At 43.8% G+C, this 13,922-nt stretch overlaps 1 protein-coding gene across 1 annotated transcript; it reads left to right on the top strand.

Moving 5' to 3' along the window:
- Positions 1–11,880: 11,880 nt before the first annotated feature.
- Positions 11,881–12,981, top strand: TSSK1B (testis specific serine kinase 1B). The gene has a single exon (XM_003259839.3). It carries the CDS (start codon positions 11,881–11,883, stop codon positions 12,979–12,981), a length of 1,101 nt encoding a protein of 366 aa, XP_003259887.2.
- Positions 12,982–13,922: the final 941 nt, after the last annotated feature.

The following is a 13,922-nucleotide window of genomic DNA, read 5'->3' as shown; positions in this document are numbered from 1 at the left end:
TGCGTCTATTTTTAGTTCTTTGAGAAGTCTCCAGACTGCTTTCCACAGTGGCTGAACTAACAGTGCATTAGCATCCCCTTTTCTCTACAGCCTCACCAGCATCTGTCATTTTTTGACTTTTTAATAATAACCATTCTGACTGGTGTGAGATGGTATCTCATTGTGGTTTTGATTTGCATTTCTCTGATTAGCGATGTTGAGCATTTTTTTCATGTTTATCAGCCACTTATGTGTCTTCTTTTGAGAAAAGTCTGTTTCTGTCTTTTGCCCACTTTTTAACGGGGTTATATATTTTTTGCTTGTTGATTTCAGTTCCTTGTAGATCCGGGATATTAGACTGTCATCAGAGGCATAGTTTACAGATACTTATTTTCCATTCTGTAGGTTGTCTCTTTAGGCTGTTGAGAGTTTCTTTTGCTGTGCAAAAGCTCTTTAGTTTAATTACGTCCTACTTGTGAATTTTTTTGTTGTAATTGCAATTGAGAACTTAGTTGTAAATTATTTCCCAAGGTCATTGTTCAGAATGATGTTGCCTAAGTCTTCTTCTAAGATTCTATTCTTATAGTTTGAGGTTTTACATTTAAAACTGTAACCCATGTTGAGTTAATTTTTATATATGGTGAAAGGTAGGGGTTCAGTTTAGTTCTTCTGCATATGGGTAGCTAGCTATCCCAGCACCATTCATTGAATAGAGTCCTTTCCTCTTGGTTATTTTTGTCAACTTTGTCAAAAATTAGACGACTGTTGATGTGCAGCTTTATTTTGGGGTACTGTATTCTGTTCTATTGGTCTGTGTGTCTGTTTTTGTACCAGTACCATGCTGTTTTGGTTACTGTAGCCTTATAACATAGTTCGAAGTCAGGTAATGTGATGCCTCTAGCTTTGTTCTTTTTGCTTAGTAATGCTTTGGCTATGTGGGGTATTTTTTCATTCTGTATGAGTATTAGAATAGTTTTTTTCTAATTCTGTGTAAAACGACATTGGTAGTTTGATGTTTGATAGGAATAGCATTGAATCTGTAGATCACTTTGGGCTTTATGGCCATTTTAACAATACTGATTTTTCCAATCCATGAGCATGGAATATTTTTCCCTTTGTGTCACCTATGATTTCCTTCAGCAGTGTTTTATAGTGCTCCTTGTAGAGATCTTTCATCTCCTTGGTTAGATGTATTCCTGTTTTATTTTTCGTGTGACTATTATAAATGGGATTGTGTTCTTGATTTGACTCTTAGCTTGAACGTTATTACTGTATAAAAATGCTACTGATTTTTTTTTATTGATACATTGATTTTGTAGCCTGAAACTTTACTGAATTGTTTATCAGTTCTGGGAGCCTTCTGGTGGAGTCTTTAGGATTCTTTATGTATAGAATCATATTGTCAGCAAAGAGAGATAGTTTGACTTCTTCTTTTCCTATCTTTTTTTTCCTTTTACTTATTTCTCTTGCCTGATTGCTCTCCCTAGGACTTCTGAAATTTTAAGTATATGATGTTCCCAAACATCCCTAGATCTGATGCCCTAAACCCAGTTCAGAACTCAGTCAAATAAGGGTACTTCAGCCTTCTTGGAAACTGAGGATGGAAAATGAGACCACGATCATACTCCAAGATAGAGAGAGTTGAAGTGTCTGGGCTGTATCTGGGTTACTGGTTTGTGAGCATTAAGGGATTTTGTTTTTAAGAGACTGCATTGTGTCTGTCAGCTCTGCCCTTGGATAAGTTACTTAAACGCATTGAGCCTCACTTTTCTCATCTAGAGGAATACTTCCTTTATAGGGTTACTGTGGGAATAAATGATATGGAACAGTGGTAAAGCCCACTTTTAAATTACTATTGTTGTTGTTATTATCGTCATCAGGTCATTGGCCCAGAAACTGGTGCAAGGCCTTCAATATAGAGAATCATAATATTAAATGAACCACTAAACTAAAAGAGCTATAATAATTGATGAACAATAGAAGCCTTTTCTATTAGCATAAATAACAGAGCCAGGAACCAGTAGCAACAATAAGAAAAGGAAATAGATGGCCTTTGAGTACTAGTAATGAGACTAAGCATTGATTTGAAGGCCAAATAGCACGTAGGTGGCGATCTACCGTTCCCTTAATTGTTCTCAAGGCTATATAGTTTAGATGTGGAAGCAAGATTAGACATGTGGATATGTACAGTTTAGAAAGAAATAAGACTAGGACATGTAGACCCCAGATTTAACACTTTTTTTCCTTCAAAAAAACTCAATCCAGTAACTTGAAGGACATCTAAGGAGGATCCATTTAGAACCTACAACTATAGATGTAGTAATCCCAATTTCGGTCTTTCACCCTGTAGATACTACAGTATCTGTCTCTTCTCATCCCTTACTTTCATCTCTCAACTAAAACTTTTTGCAGGCCATCAGACTGTTTGGTTCCTTCTTCCCCTTCTTTCCAGGAATGGGCAAACTATGACTGGCCAGTTAAAATTGACCTGTAACCTGTATTTGTACTATCCTCAAGGTAAGAATGTTTTTCATATTTTAAAAATGCTGTACAGGCCAGGCACAGTGACTCACACCTATACTCCCAGCACTTTGGGGAGGCCAAGGCGGATAGATCACCTGAGGTCAGGAGTTCGAGACCAGCCTGGCCAACTTGGCGAAACCCCATCTCTACTAAACACACACACACACACACACACACACACACACACACGCACACAAACACACACAAATTAGCTGAGCATGGTGGGGGGCACCTGTAATCCCAGCTACTTGGGAGGCTGAAGCTTGAGAATTGCTTGAACCAGGAGGTGGAGGTTGCAGTGAGCTGAGATCATGCCACTGCACTCCAGCCTGGGCGACAAAGCAAGACTCCGTCTCAATACCTGGGATGCAAGGCTGGTTCAACGTATGCAAATCAATACATGTAATCCATCACACAAACACAACCAATGACAAAAACCACATGATTATCTCAATAGATACAGTAAAGGCCTTTGATAAAATTCAACACCCCTTCATGCTAAAAACTCTCCATAAACTAGGTATGATTGGAATGTATCTCAAAATAGTAAGAGCTATTTATGACAAACCCACAGCCCATATTATACTGAATGGGCAAAAACTGGAAGCATTCCCTTTGAAAACTGGCACAAGACAGGGATGCCCTCTCTCACTGCTCCCGTTCCACTTAGTGTTGGAAGTTCTGGCCAGGGCAATCAAGCAAGAGAAAGAAATAAAGGGTATTCAAATAGGAAAAGAAGAAATCAAATTGTCTTTGTTTTCAGATGACATGATTGTATATTTAGAAAACCCCATCATCTCAGCCCAAAATCTCCCTAAGCTGATAAGAACTTCAGCAATGTCTCGGGATACAAAATCAATGTGCAAAAATCACGAGTATTTCTATACACCAGTAACAGACAAACAGAGATCCAAATCATGAGTGAACTCCCATTCACAATTGCTACTAAGAGAATAAAATACCTAGGAATCCAACTTACAAGGGATGTGAAAGACCTCTTCAAGGAGAACTACAAACCACCACTCAAGGAAATAAGAGAGGACACAAACAAATGGAAAAACATTCCATGCTCATGGATACGAAGAATCAATATCGTGAAAATGGCCATACTGCCCAAAGTAATTTATAGATTCAATGCCATCCCCATCAAGCTACCATTGACTTTCTTCATAGAATTGGAAAAAACTACTTTAAACTTCATATGGAACCAAAAAAGACCTTAAGATCTTAACAATCCTTAAGCCAAAACAATCCTAAGCCAAAAGAACAAAGCTGGAGGCATCATGCTACTTGACTTCAAACTATACTACAAGGCTACAGTAACCAAAACAGCATGGTACTGGTACCAAAACAGCTACATAGACCAATGGAACAGAACAGAGGCCTCAGAAGTAACATCACACATCTACAACTATCTGATCTTTGACAAACCTGACACAAATAAGCAATGGGGAAAGGATTCCCTCTTTGATAAGTGGTGCTGGGAAAACTGGCTAGCCATATGCAGAAAACTGAAACTGGATCCCTTCCTTACACCTTATGCAAGAATTAACTCAAGATGGATTAAAGACCTAAACATAAGACCTAAAAACGTAAAAATCCTAGAAGAAAACCTAGGCAATACCACTCAGGACATAGGCATGGGCAAGGACTTCATGTCTAAAACACCAAAAGCAATGGCAACAAAAGCCAAAATTGACAAATGGGATCTAATTAAACTAAAGAGCTTCTGCAGGGCTAAAGAAACTGCCATCAGAATGAACAGGCAACCTACAGAATAGGAGAAAGTTTTTGCAATCTATCTATCTGACAAAGGGCTAATATCCAGAATCTGCAAAGAACTTAAACAAATTTACGAGAAAAAAACAAACAGATCAAAAGGTAGGCAAAGGATATGAACAGACACTTCTCAAAAGAAGACATTTATGCAGCCAACAAGCATATGAAAAAATGCTCATCATCACTGGTCACTAGAGAAATGCAAATCAAAACCACAATGAGTTACTATCTGATGCCAGTTAGAATGGGGGTCATTAAAAAGTCAGGAAACAACAGATGCTGGAGAGGATGTGGAGAAATAGGAACGCTTTTACACTGTTGGTGGGTGTGTAAATTAGTTCAACCATTGTGGAAGACAGTGTATTTCTAGTTCTAGATTCCTCAAGGATCTAGAACTAGAAATACCATTTGACCCAGCAATTCTATTAATGGTATACCCAAAGGATTATAAATCATTCTATAAAGACACATGCACATGTATGTTTATTGCAGCACTCTTCACCATAGCAAAGACTTGGAACCAATCCAAATGTCCCCCAATGACAGACTGGATAAAGAAAATGTGGCACCATGGAATGCTACCCAGCCTTAAAAAAGAATGAGTTCATGTTCTTTGCAGGGACATGGATGAAGCTGGAAACCATCATTCTCAGCGAACGAACGCAAGAACAGAAAACCAAGCTCCGCATGTTCTCACTCAGAAGTGGGAGTTGAACAATGAGAACACGTGGACACAGGGAGGGGAACATCAGACACCGGGGCCTGTCTGGGGTAGAGGGTTAGGGGAGGGATAGTATTAGGAGAAATACCTAATATAGGTGACGGGTTGATGGGTGCAGCAAACCACCGTGGCACAGGTATACTTATGTAACAAAACTGCACGTTCTGCACATGTACCCCAGAACTTAAGAGTATAATAAAAAAAAAGTGCTGTACAAAACAAAAAAGAATAAGTGATAGAGACCACATGAGGCCCTCAGAACCTAAAATATTTATTACCTAGCTCTTTATAGAAAATGTTTTCCAAACCCAATTTTACACCATTCTCTTTTCTCTGCTATAAAGAGAACTTGTGTTTTGTTTTGTTTTGTTTTGTTTTGTTTTGTTTGAGATAGAGTCTCATTCTGTCGCCCAGGCAACAGATGGTGCAGTGGCGCCATCTCGGCTCACTGTAACCTCCGCCTCCTGGGTTCAAGAGATTCTCCTCCCTAAGCCTCCTGAGTAGCTGGGATTACAGGCACCCACCACCACACCTGGCTAATTTTTGTATTTTTAGTAGAGACAGGGTTTCACCATGTTGGCCAGGCTGGTCTCAAACTCATGACCTCAAGTGATCTGCCTGCCTCAGCCTCCGAAAGTGTTGGGATTACAGGTATGAGCCACCACACTTTGCCAGAACTTGTTTTTTCCTAATTCTGCGTCTGTCTTTTCTGTTTATTTATCTGCCCTATTAACCTAGTCTGCAAATACACAGTGAGTATAGGGGGTAGAAAGGAGGAGAAAATGCTATGAACACATACACATTAATGGTTGTCCCTGTCACACTATGATTCCAGCGATAATATAAAAAGTCAGGTCGATCTTTCATTATCAGCCATAGTAATTATATGCATTGTTAAGCTTCTGATATAATCACTGATTTCTTTCTTTTTTTTCTCTTTTTCCTGTTCCTTCTTCCTCCTCTTCTTTCTTCATTTGCCAACAGATCTACTGAAAATGAGTTTCTTACCTGTTCCCTTAAAGGATATAGACATTATTCTTTCTCGCTTTGTTTTTCTTTCTCACCCTTTGTTTTTTCCTTCCCTCCTTATTCCTTCCCTCTCTTCTCTCTCCTCCTCTCCCTCCCTGTCTTTCTCCTTCTGTTTCTTCTTTACTTTCTTATTTTTTTCTTTTCTTTAAATAAATATCTATTGACTACCTATAGAGCATTGTGCATTGAGAATCCAAAGACCAGTAAGATGCAACGTTTGCCATGGAAACACTTGGTTGGAATTAAGTGAAATACACTATAGAGTGGTGTGTCCATGACAAAATGAGATCAAGGTGTTGTGGGTCTGCCTGAGGGTGGGTGGAGGGTGTAACTGAAGTAGAGTCTTTGAGGGAGCCAGGAGACAGTAGCAGGATCCAGATGATAAAGGGCCTCAGATTCTTAAGGAACTTCTACTTTTTTCTAAGGGCCGTGAGAGCCTACTCAAGAATTTCAAGCAGGGGAATAAAATATCCTGATTGATCTTTAATAAGGAGCACTGGGCTGCAATGAAGAGAAATGCCAGACTGGAAGTAGAGAGACCAGTGAGGGCACTATCATAGCAACTGGGTGAGAAGAGATGAGGGTATGCACTAAAGCAGCAATGATAGCTCATATGTAATAAAATGACCACTAATAGATCAGGCACAGTGGCTCAAGCCTGTAATCCCTATACTTTGGGAGGCTGAGGTGGGAGGATCCCTTAAGGCCAGGAGGTTGAGGCTACAGTGAGGTCTTGAGGCCAGGAGGTTGAGGCTACAGTGAGGTATGGTCATGCCACTTCACTCCAGTGTGGGCAACAGAGCAAAACTCTGTCTGTAAAAATAAAATAAAATGACCATTAATAATAGTAATAAAAGCCAACACTTGCTAAGTAGCCACTGTTTGCTAGCCTTTTGCTAAGTATTATATATCATTATCTTTTTGGATCCTTGCAACAATCCCATGAGCTAGAAACTTTTATAGTCCCTATTTTAGAAATGTACATACTGAGGCTCAAAGAGATTGAATCAGTTATTAACTGTCACAACATAAGATTAACCGCCACAGGGTAGGATTTTGCCTCCTCGTCTATCTTCAGTGACATGAGTCCCTAGCAGAAAACTTACAACTGGCCATTGGATTTTGCTTTCTAGTGCTTCAAGTTGTGAGGTAGGCTAGGACACTGAGAGACCTTCTGAGGGTACCAACCATGTTATATTCATCTCTATCTTTTCCAAGGCATTTGTCATCTAATAAAGGTTTGTTCTTGGCTGTATTCATTCATTTCTCTGTGTTTTACTCAAATGCCATTTCCCTTTCCTATATCACCTATGTACATCTACCTTTGTTTCAAGGCCTTGTGTGTCTCATCACCTCTGTGAAACCCTCCAGTTGTCCTTTGTGAGCCACTTGAAATGCACTCAGCACGCCTCCACAACCGGGTCTAGGACCTGACTGACACTTCACTGAGCCTGCTGTTTACCCCCAGGCTTGCTTCCCGACACTCCAACTTTGGCCTGCCTAACTGGTCGCAACCCAGACTCCTTATACCTTTTCCAAATTAAACCATGGAAACATTTCTTTCTGATCTGTTGGAATTTTCAACCTGGTTTTCAAAATTTGTTTCCTTAGCTCAGACTTTGACCCTGCATTGTTATGTTCCTGGTGTCCTTTGGTTTCAGGAACTGTGCTTTTAGAAGACACTGCCTCCGTACCCTATCCTGGGTGACCTCCCAGCCAGGGGATCCTGCCCAAGGAAGCTCTAACACCTTCCTGGGCAACCCCAGCCCTCTGATTTTTTTCTCTCCCATAAGCTTAGGCAATTTACTGCAAAATCAGTACTTTAAAAAATCTACTTAAGTTTAATATTTTGTATATTATGACATTCATAGCTATGTTATAGTGGTTTCTTCAACTAAATAACAAATTTTTAGAAGATGATGCCATATCATAGTGTTTTTAGCTTCCCTGTAGTGCTTAATAGTATTAAGAAAAGTATTTAACAGATACTAGAAAATTGTTTACAGGATCCCTTCTGGGATATTCTAAGGTATAATAGATCTATATTATACTGAATATTATTTTGTACATAACTTGGGCCCAATGGAGTAGAACGCCTCTGCTTTAGACCATTATGATGTCGTAAGAGGTAGTATACCAGCAATCGCCATGTCTAATCCTCACTATCACTGTAAAGTGCATACCTATTTTGCATACCTTATATACTTTTCCTTATTGCCTCTGTAAGATAACTAGGTAAATTAGATAACTTCATCTATTTTACAGATCAAGTTACTTTCCAAGAGTCACATTGTACTAATAAGATGTGGCCACTGGGATTTAAAACCAGATTTATCTGCTCCATGTCTGATGCTCTTAACTACCTCAGCTCCTACACCTCACCGTATGGCAGATGGAACCCTTGATAACATGTCTTTAGATCTTGAATAAAAAAAGTTAGGTGTCATTCTATAGGACCTTAACAATTTCTAGTTAAAGACTTCCCCGATAACCCAAAAATAAGGCAAGTTAGGGGCAAGAAACACAGGTCAGTTGCCTAAGGTCACAAAATGAGTTGTCAGAGCCCTAGGACCAAGGATTGGTTCTTCTCTCATGCATTCCGCATTAGAAAACTTTCTTCGCAGATTCTCAGAGTTCTGCTTGCTCTGTCACTAGGTCCCGTAGACTGGTGATACTGACAACTTCAGCATTGATTTTAGGATGCCTTCCCAACCTATGGGATGGTATCCAAAGAGAATCCCACATGGCACTGAAGGAGCAGACCTGAGGTGTGGAGCAGAGAGCTGGAGCCCCTTACCACTCTTGCCCAAATTCCCTGTACAGCATATGTTTACCTATTCACTGTACCCAAGAGCAACCAAATCCATAATAAGATGCCTTGGTCAGGGCTTTAGAATAACTCAACTATCTGGGATATAGATAAGGAGCCTTTTGAATTTAAAGCATCTAAAGAATCAAAAGACACAGAGGGGGTGGGAGAAACTGCAGAGTAGATTTTAGAAATATATCTCAGGGAATTTTGAGCCAAAATAGAAATCATTCAAGTGCAGCACTATTTCTCCTTCATCTCCAGGTGTTTTGTATGTCTATGTGTGAGTGTATGTGTATCATCTGTTGCCCAGATTTTTGTAAAATGCAAATAAATGATCCTGTCAGTTGAGGATTTTAGATACAATATTTCTACATAATCCCAAGGTAATTCTCGTTTTGAGTGAATGCCTCATACCTCATTTTCTTTATCCTTGGAAGACATAGAACATAACAGGGGTAAAGGAGCAATGGAGGAAAATGAATTTTTTTTCTGTCCCTTTCTTTGTGATGATCAGTTACTCAGCCAGTGTTTATGACTGTGTGTAAAGCTCTGTGCTGAGGGCAGCCAGGGGACACACAAATGAGAAAGCCTAATTTGCAAGAAGCTGTCTTCCCTGCTCTCTCTTGCATTTGCCTCTGCTTATCTTTCCCTATTGCCTTTGTAGGATAACTCAATAAAGAAAACAGCATTGGGACCAAAATAAATTTTTTAGCATTTAATTACGAAGAGTAAACATAACATTGGATATTTTTCATTGTAGACAGCAATATAGATAAACTTTTTTTTTTTTTTTTGAAGAGATTTCTTCTGAGCCAATATGTGACTAATGGCCCAGGACAGACCCAGAAGATCCTGACAACAAGTGCCCAAGGGGGTAGGGCTACAACTTGGTTTTATACATTTTAGGGAGGCATGAGACATCAATCAGTACATGTAAGGTATACATTGGTTCAGTCGGAAAAGCAGGGACAACTTGAAAGTGGGAGGCAGGCTTCTGGGTCATGTGGATTCAAAGATTTTCTGATTGGCAATTGGCTCAAAGAGTTTATCTAAAGACCTGGAATCAATAGAAGGGACTGTCTCTGGGGTAAGAGGTTGTGGAGACCAAGGTTGTTAGGCAGATGAAGCCTCCGGGTATCAGGCTTCAGAAAGAACACACTGTTAAATGTTTCTTATCAGACCCTAGTTAATTATCTTAGGAGAAAAGACCTAGAAAGGGAAGGGGATTCTTCACAGAATGTAGATTTTCCTCACAAGAGACAGCTTTGCAGAGCCATTTGAAAATATGTCAAAGAAATCTGTTTGATAGTAAAATACTTCAGTTCCCTTCAGATCCTGCTGTATCTTACTGCCAGAGTCTGTTGTCAGTCTTCAGGTCTCTGTGTCGATGTTACTGCTGCTCAGCTGTGCCTGAAACCTGAAGGGAGGAGAGATGATGAGGCCTGCCTGACCCCCACTTCCTATCATGGCCTGAACTAGTTTTTCAGGTTAACTTTGGAATGCCCTTGGCTGAGAGGAGGGGTCCATTCAGATGGCTGGGGAGATTAGAATTTTATTTTTGGTTTCCAAGAGACAGCACTTGGGGTATCCCCAGCAGGAAGGAGACGGAGGCTGTCTGGAGGAAGGAGCACCAACCACGCACAAAGGACTGGCAGTGGGCAGTCAGGGTTGGGGAAGAAGGTGAAGGAGCAGAGAAAAGGGAGAAGGGCCACAGCTGGTGGGGACCCAACCCAGCCTGAGCAACATCCAGCCCTACTAACTCACTCCTGAGGGGCCCAGGGTTCCACCTGGCTCATATGAGGAAGGAGTTCTCACTCCCTCTAGGTAGATGAGGCCAAAGTCAAATCCAAGGCTAGGACAGTCATGCAACTCCTTCTTCCTGACGGTGTGGCCCAGAGCAGGTGCTGGACACAGAACCAGTCACAGCAGAGGCTCCACTGCCAGCAGAAACGATGGTCACTGTCCAGTGCTGCCCCTGCTGCTTGTAATGTCCTCAGAGCAGCTGCCAGTGCTCAGGGTGGCATCCAGGCCCCACCTTCAGTCCCCAGCCCCAGATATGCCCTGGGAGCCCAGCCAGGGCCGTGGGCTGGGCAGGTCCCCAAGAGGGAGCTCACAGCCAAGAGCAGAACTCCTGCCGGCTGTCCTCCTACAGAGCTGCTGTAAGAAGGCAGCAAAGGCTCAGACAAGGGAAGAGGTGTATAGGGAGGTGGCAGAATCCAGGCATCTCAAACTGCATGACTCCAGGGCCAGGAGGCTGTCTACCTTCTTGACCCACCACCGTTCTTGGCCCTGCTCTGCACCCCTGAGGGTCGCCTGTGTGGACAGTGTCAAGGGCTGAAGGGGAGAAAGAGGTCACGGATGGGACTTCCTTCCATCCCCTGCCAGCCTGTAGGGTCACTGAGTCTGGCTTTTTCTGCACTGAAGGCCACTGCCTCTCTCAAGGTGGTCCTGTCTACACTACTCTTTCTGGGTTCCAGGGACCATTCCCACCCTTTTCTATGCAGGCCAGGGGTCTGCTACTATCTTGGGGTAACTGTGTTACCCTCAGGGTTCCCTACAGTCTGCTCCCACCTTTATTAATTGTCCCTTTATTAAACCCTCCTCAGATGCCCTGGTTTGCAAGAATTGGCCTCAATTCTGCACAAGCAGGCCTGGCTCTGGGTTTGGAAGCATGGGCAGACCCATGTGTCCCACACAGCCTCCTTCTACCTCAGATCCCAGCAAGACATGAGGCCACTTTCTGCTCATCTTGTCTGCTCCAGCGTGCTGGCCAGCCTTCCGGGATTCCAAGTCCAAGTGCCTCAGGCCAGGGCCTCATTCCCCCAGGGCACTCCTCCTTTGTGACTTCACTCACTGAAGTCACCTGGGAGACAGTGCCAAATGTTCCACTCCAGAGTCTTGGCCTCTAGGAGGCAGGAACAGCAGGCCTGGCCAGCCCAAAGGACTCTCCATCCAGGATGTAAATGAGCACACTGCTGGCCCATGCGCCTCGAGGCTGTAGAGGGCAGCCTCAGAGGCACTGGGCACTCCCAGCACCATGGATGACGCTGCTGTCCTCAAGCGACGAGGCTACCTCCTGGGGATAAATTTAGGACAGGGCTCCTATGCAAAAGTAAAATCTGCTTACTCTGAGCGCCTGAAGTTCAATGTGGCAATCAAGATCATTGACCGCAAGAAAGCCCCCGCAGACTTCTTGGAGAAATTCCTTCCCCGGGAAATTGAGATTCTGGCCATGTTAAACCACTGCTCCATCATTAAGACCTACGAGATCTTTGAGACATCACATGGCAAGGTCTACATTGTCATGGAGCTCGCAGCCCAGGGCGACCTCCTTGAGTTAATCAAAACCCGGGGAGCCCTGCATGAGGACGAAGCTCGCAAGAAGTTCCACCAGCTATCCTTGGCCATCAAGTACTGCCATGACCTGGACGTCGTCCACCGGGACCTCAAATGTGACAACCTTCTCCTTGACAAGGACTTCAACATCAAGCTTTCCGACTTCAGCTTCTCCAAGCGCTGCCTGCGGGATGACAGTGGTCGAATGGCATTAAGCAAGACCTTCTGTGGGTCACCAGCATATGCGGCGCCAGAGGTGCTGCAGGGCATTCCCTACCAGCCCAAGGTGTACGACATCTGGAGCCTAGGCGTGATCCTCTACATCATGGTCTGCGGTTCCATGCCCTACGACGACTCCAACATCAAGAAGATGCTGCGTATCCAGAAGGAACACCGCGTCAGCTTCCCACGCTCCAAGCACCTGACAGGCGAGTGCAAGGACCTCATCTACCGCATGCTGCAGCCCGATGTCAACCTGCGGCTCCATATCGACGAGATCCTCAGCCACTGCTGGATGCAGCCCAAGGCATGGGGATCTCCCTCTGTGGCCATCAACAAGGAGGGGGAGAGTTCTCGGGGAACTGAACCCTTGTGGACCCCCGAACCTGGCTCTGACAAGAAGTCTGCCACTAAGCTGGAGCCTGAGGGAGAGGCACAGCCCCAGGCACAGCCTGAGACAAAACCTGAGGGGGCAGCAGTGCAAATGTCCAGGCAGTCGGAGATCCTGGGTTTCCCCAGCGAGCCATCGACCATGGAGACAGAGGAAGGGCCCCCCCAACAACCTCCAGAGACGCGGGCCTAGTGAGCTTCTTGCGGCCCAGGGAATGAGATGGAGCTCACGGCTTAAAGCCCGAGCTCTGAAGAAGTCAAGGGTGGAGCCAGAGAAGGAAGGCAGTCCCAGATGAGCCGCTATTTTCATCAGTTTCTCCCCTCTCCCCTTGAACTTCGTAACCCACGTGGTTCGCCCGTGGCCCCTAGGTGGATGAGGCCAAAGTCAAATCCAAGGCTGAGACAGTCGTGCGACTCCTACTCCCCCAGAGCGTGACCCGGAGCAGGTGCTGGACACAGAGCCTGTCCCAGCAGAGGGGCCCCACTGGCCGCAACGGCTCAGTGACAGCAAGAGCAGGAAGAGCAGCAGGAAGGCACCGCTGTCCACCTTGGGCATCATTTATCCTCCTTTCATCGTCCCCGGGGCGGTTGCGTGACCCCGCTGGGAGGCCAGACCGGGCCGGACTGAGGGGTCAGGGGACTGGGGTGCGTCGGGGGTCGGGCGGGGATGGACTGGGACGAGGCGCGGAGAGGCGCGGGAAAGATGTTCGGCTGGGCCGCGGGCTCGCAGGCACTCTCGGCGGCAGCCTCAGGGGCTCCGACTCCAGCTCTGGGCAAGATCCATAAACTTTTAAAGAAGCCACAAAACATACTTTTAAAGCATTAAGCTTTAAAGTATTAGAAATCTTGTGCCCCGTATGTGCTTCTTTCAGTATTATCCTAGATCCTCAGGAGTAGCATGGCAACTGGAGAAAATGGGAGGAAAGACAAGAAGAAATAGAAGCTGATTTAACATCTAGTTTATTCAGTTTTGATTTTTCTTATCTCTACTGGCTTTCTCCTGTTCAAACCTTGTAGCGGTAATATTTGGAAAAGAGCACTTGGAAATTATATTCCTGTTTTTAACTCTTTATATTTAATCCTTCTCCTTGTAATTGATTTTGTAGCTAATTTACTCCCCAGCACCCCAAGAAG

This window comes from Nomascus leucogenys, chromosome 2 (assembly GCF_006542625.1).
Source record: "Nomascus leucogenys isolate Asia chromosome 2, Asia_NLE_v1, whole genome shotgun sequence".
NCBI lineage: Eukaryota > Metazoa > Chordata > Mammalia > Primates > Hylobatidae > Nomascus > Nomascus leucogenys.
This window is presented reverse-complemented; position numbering and strand designations above follow the sequence as displayed.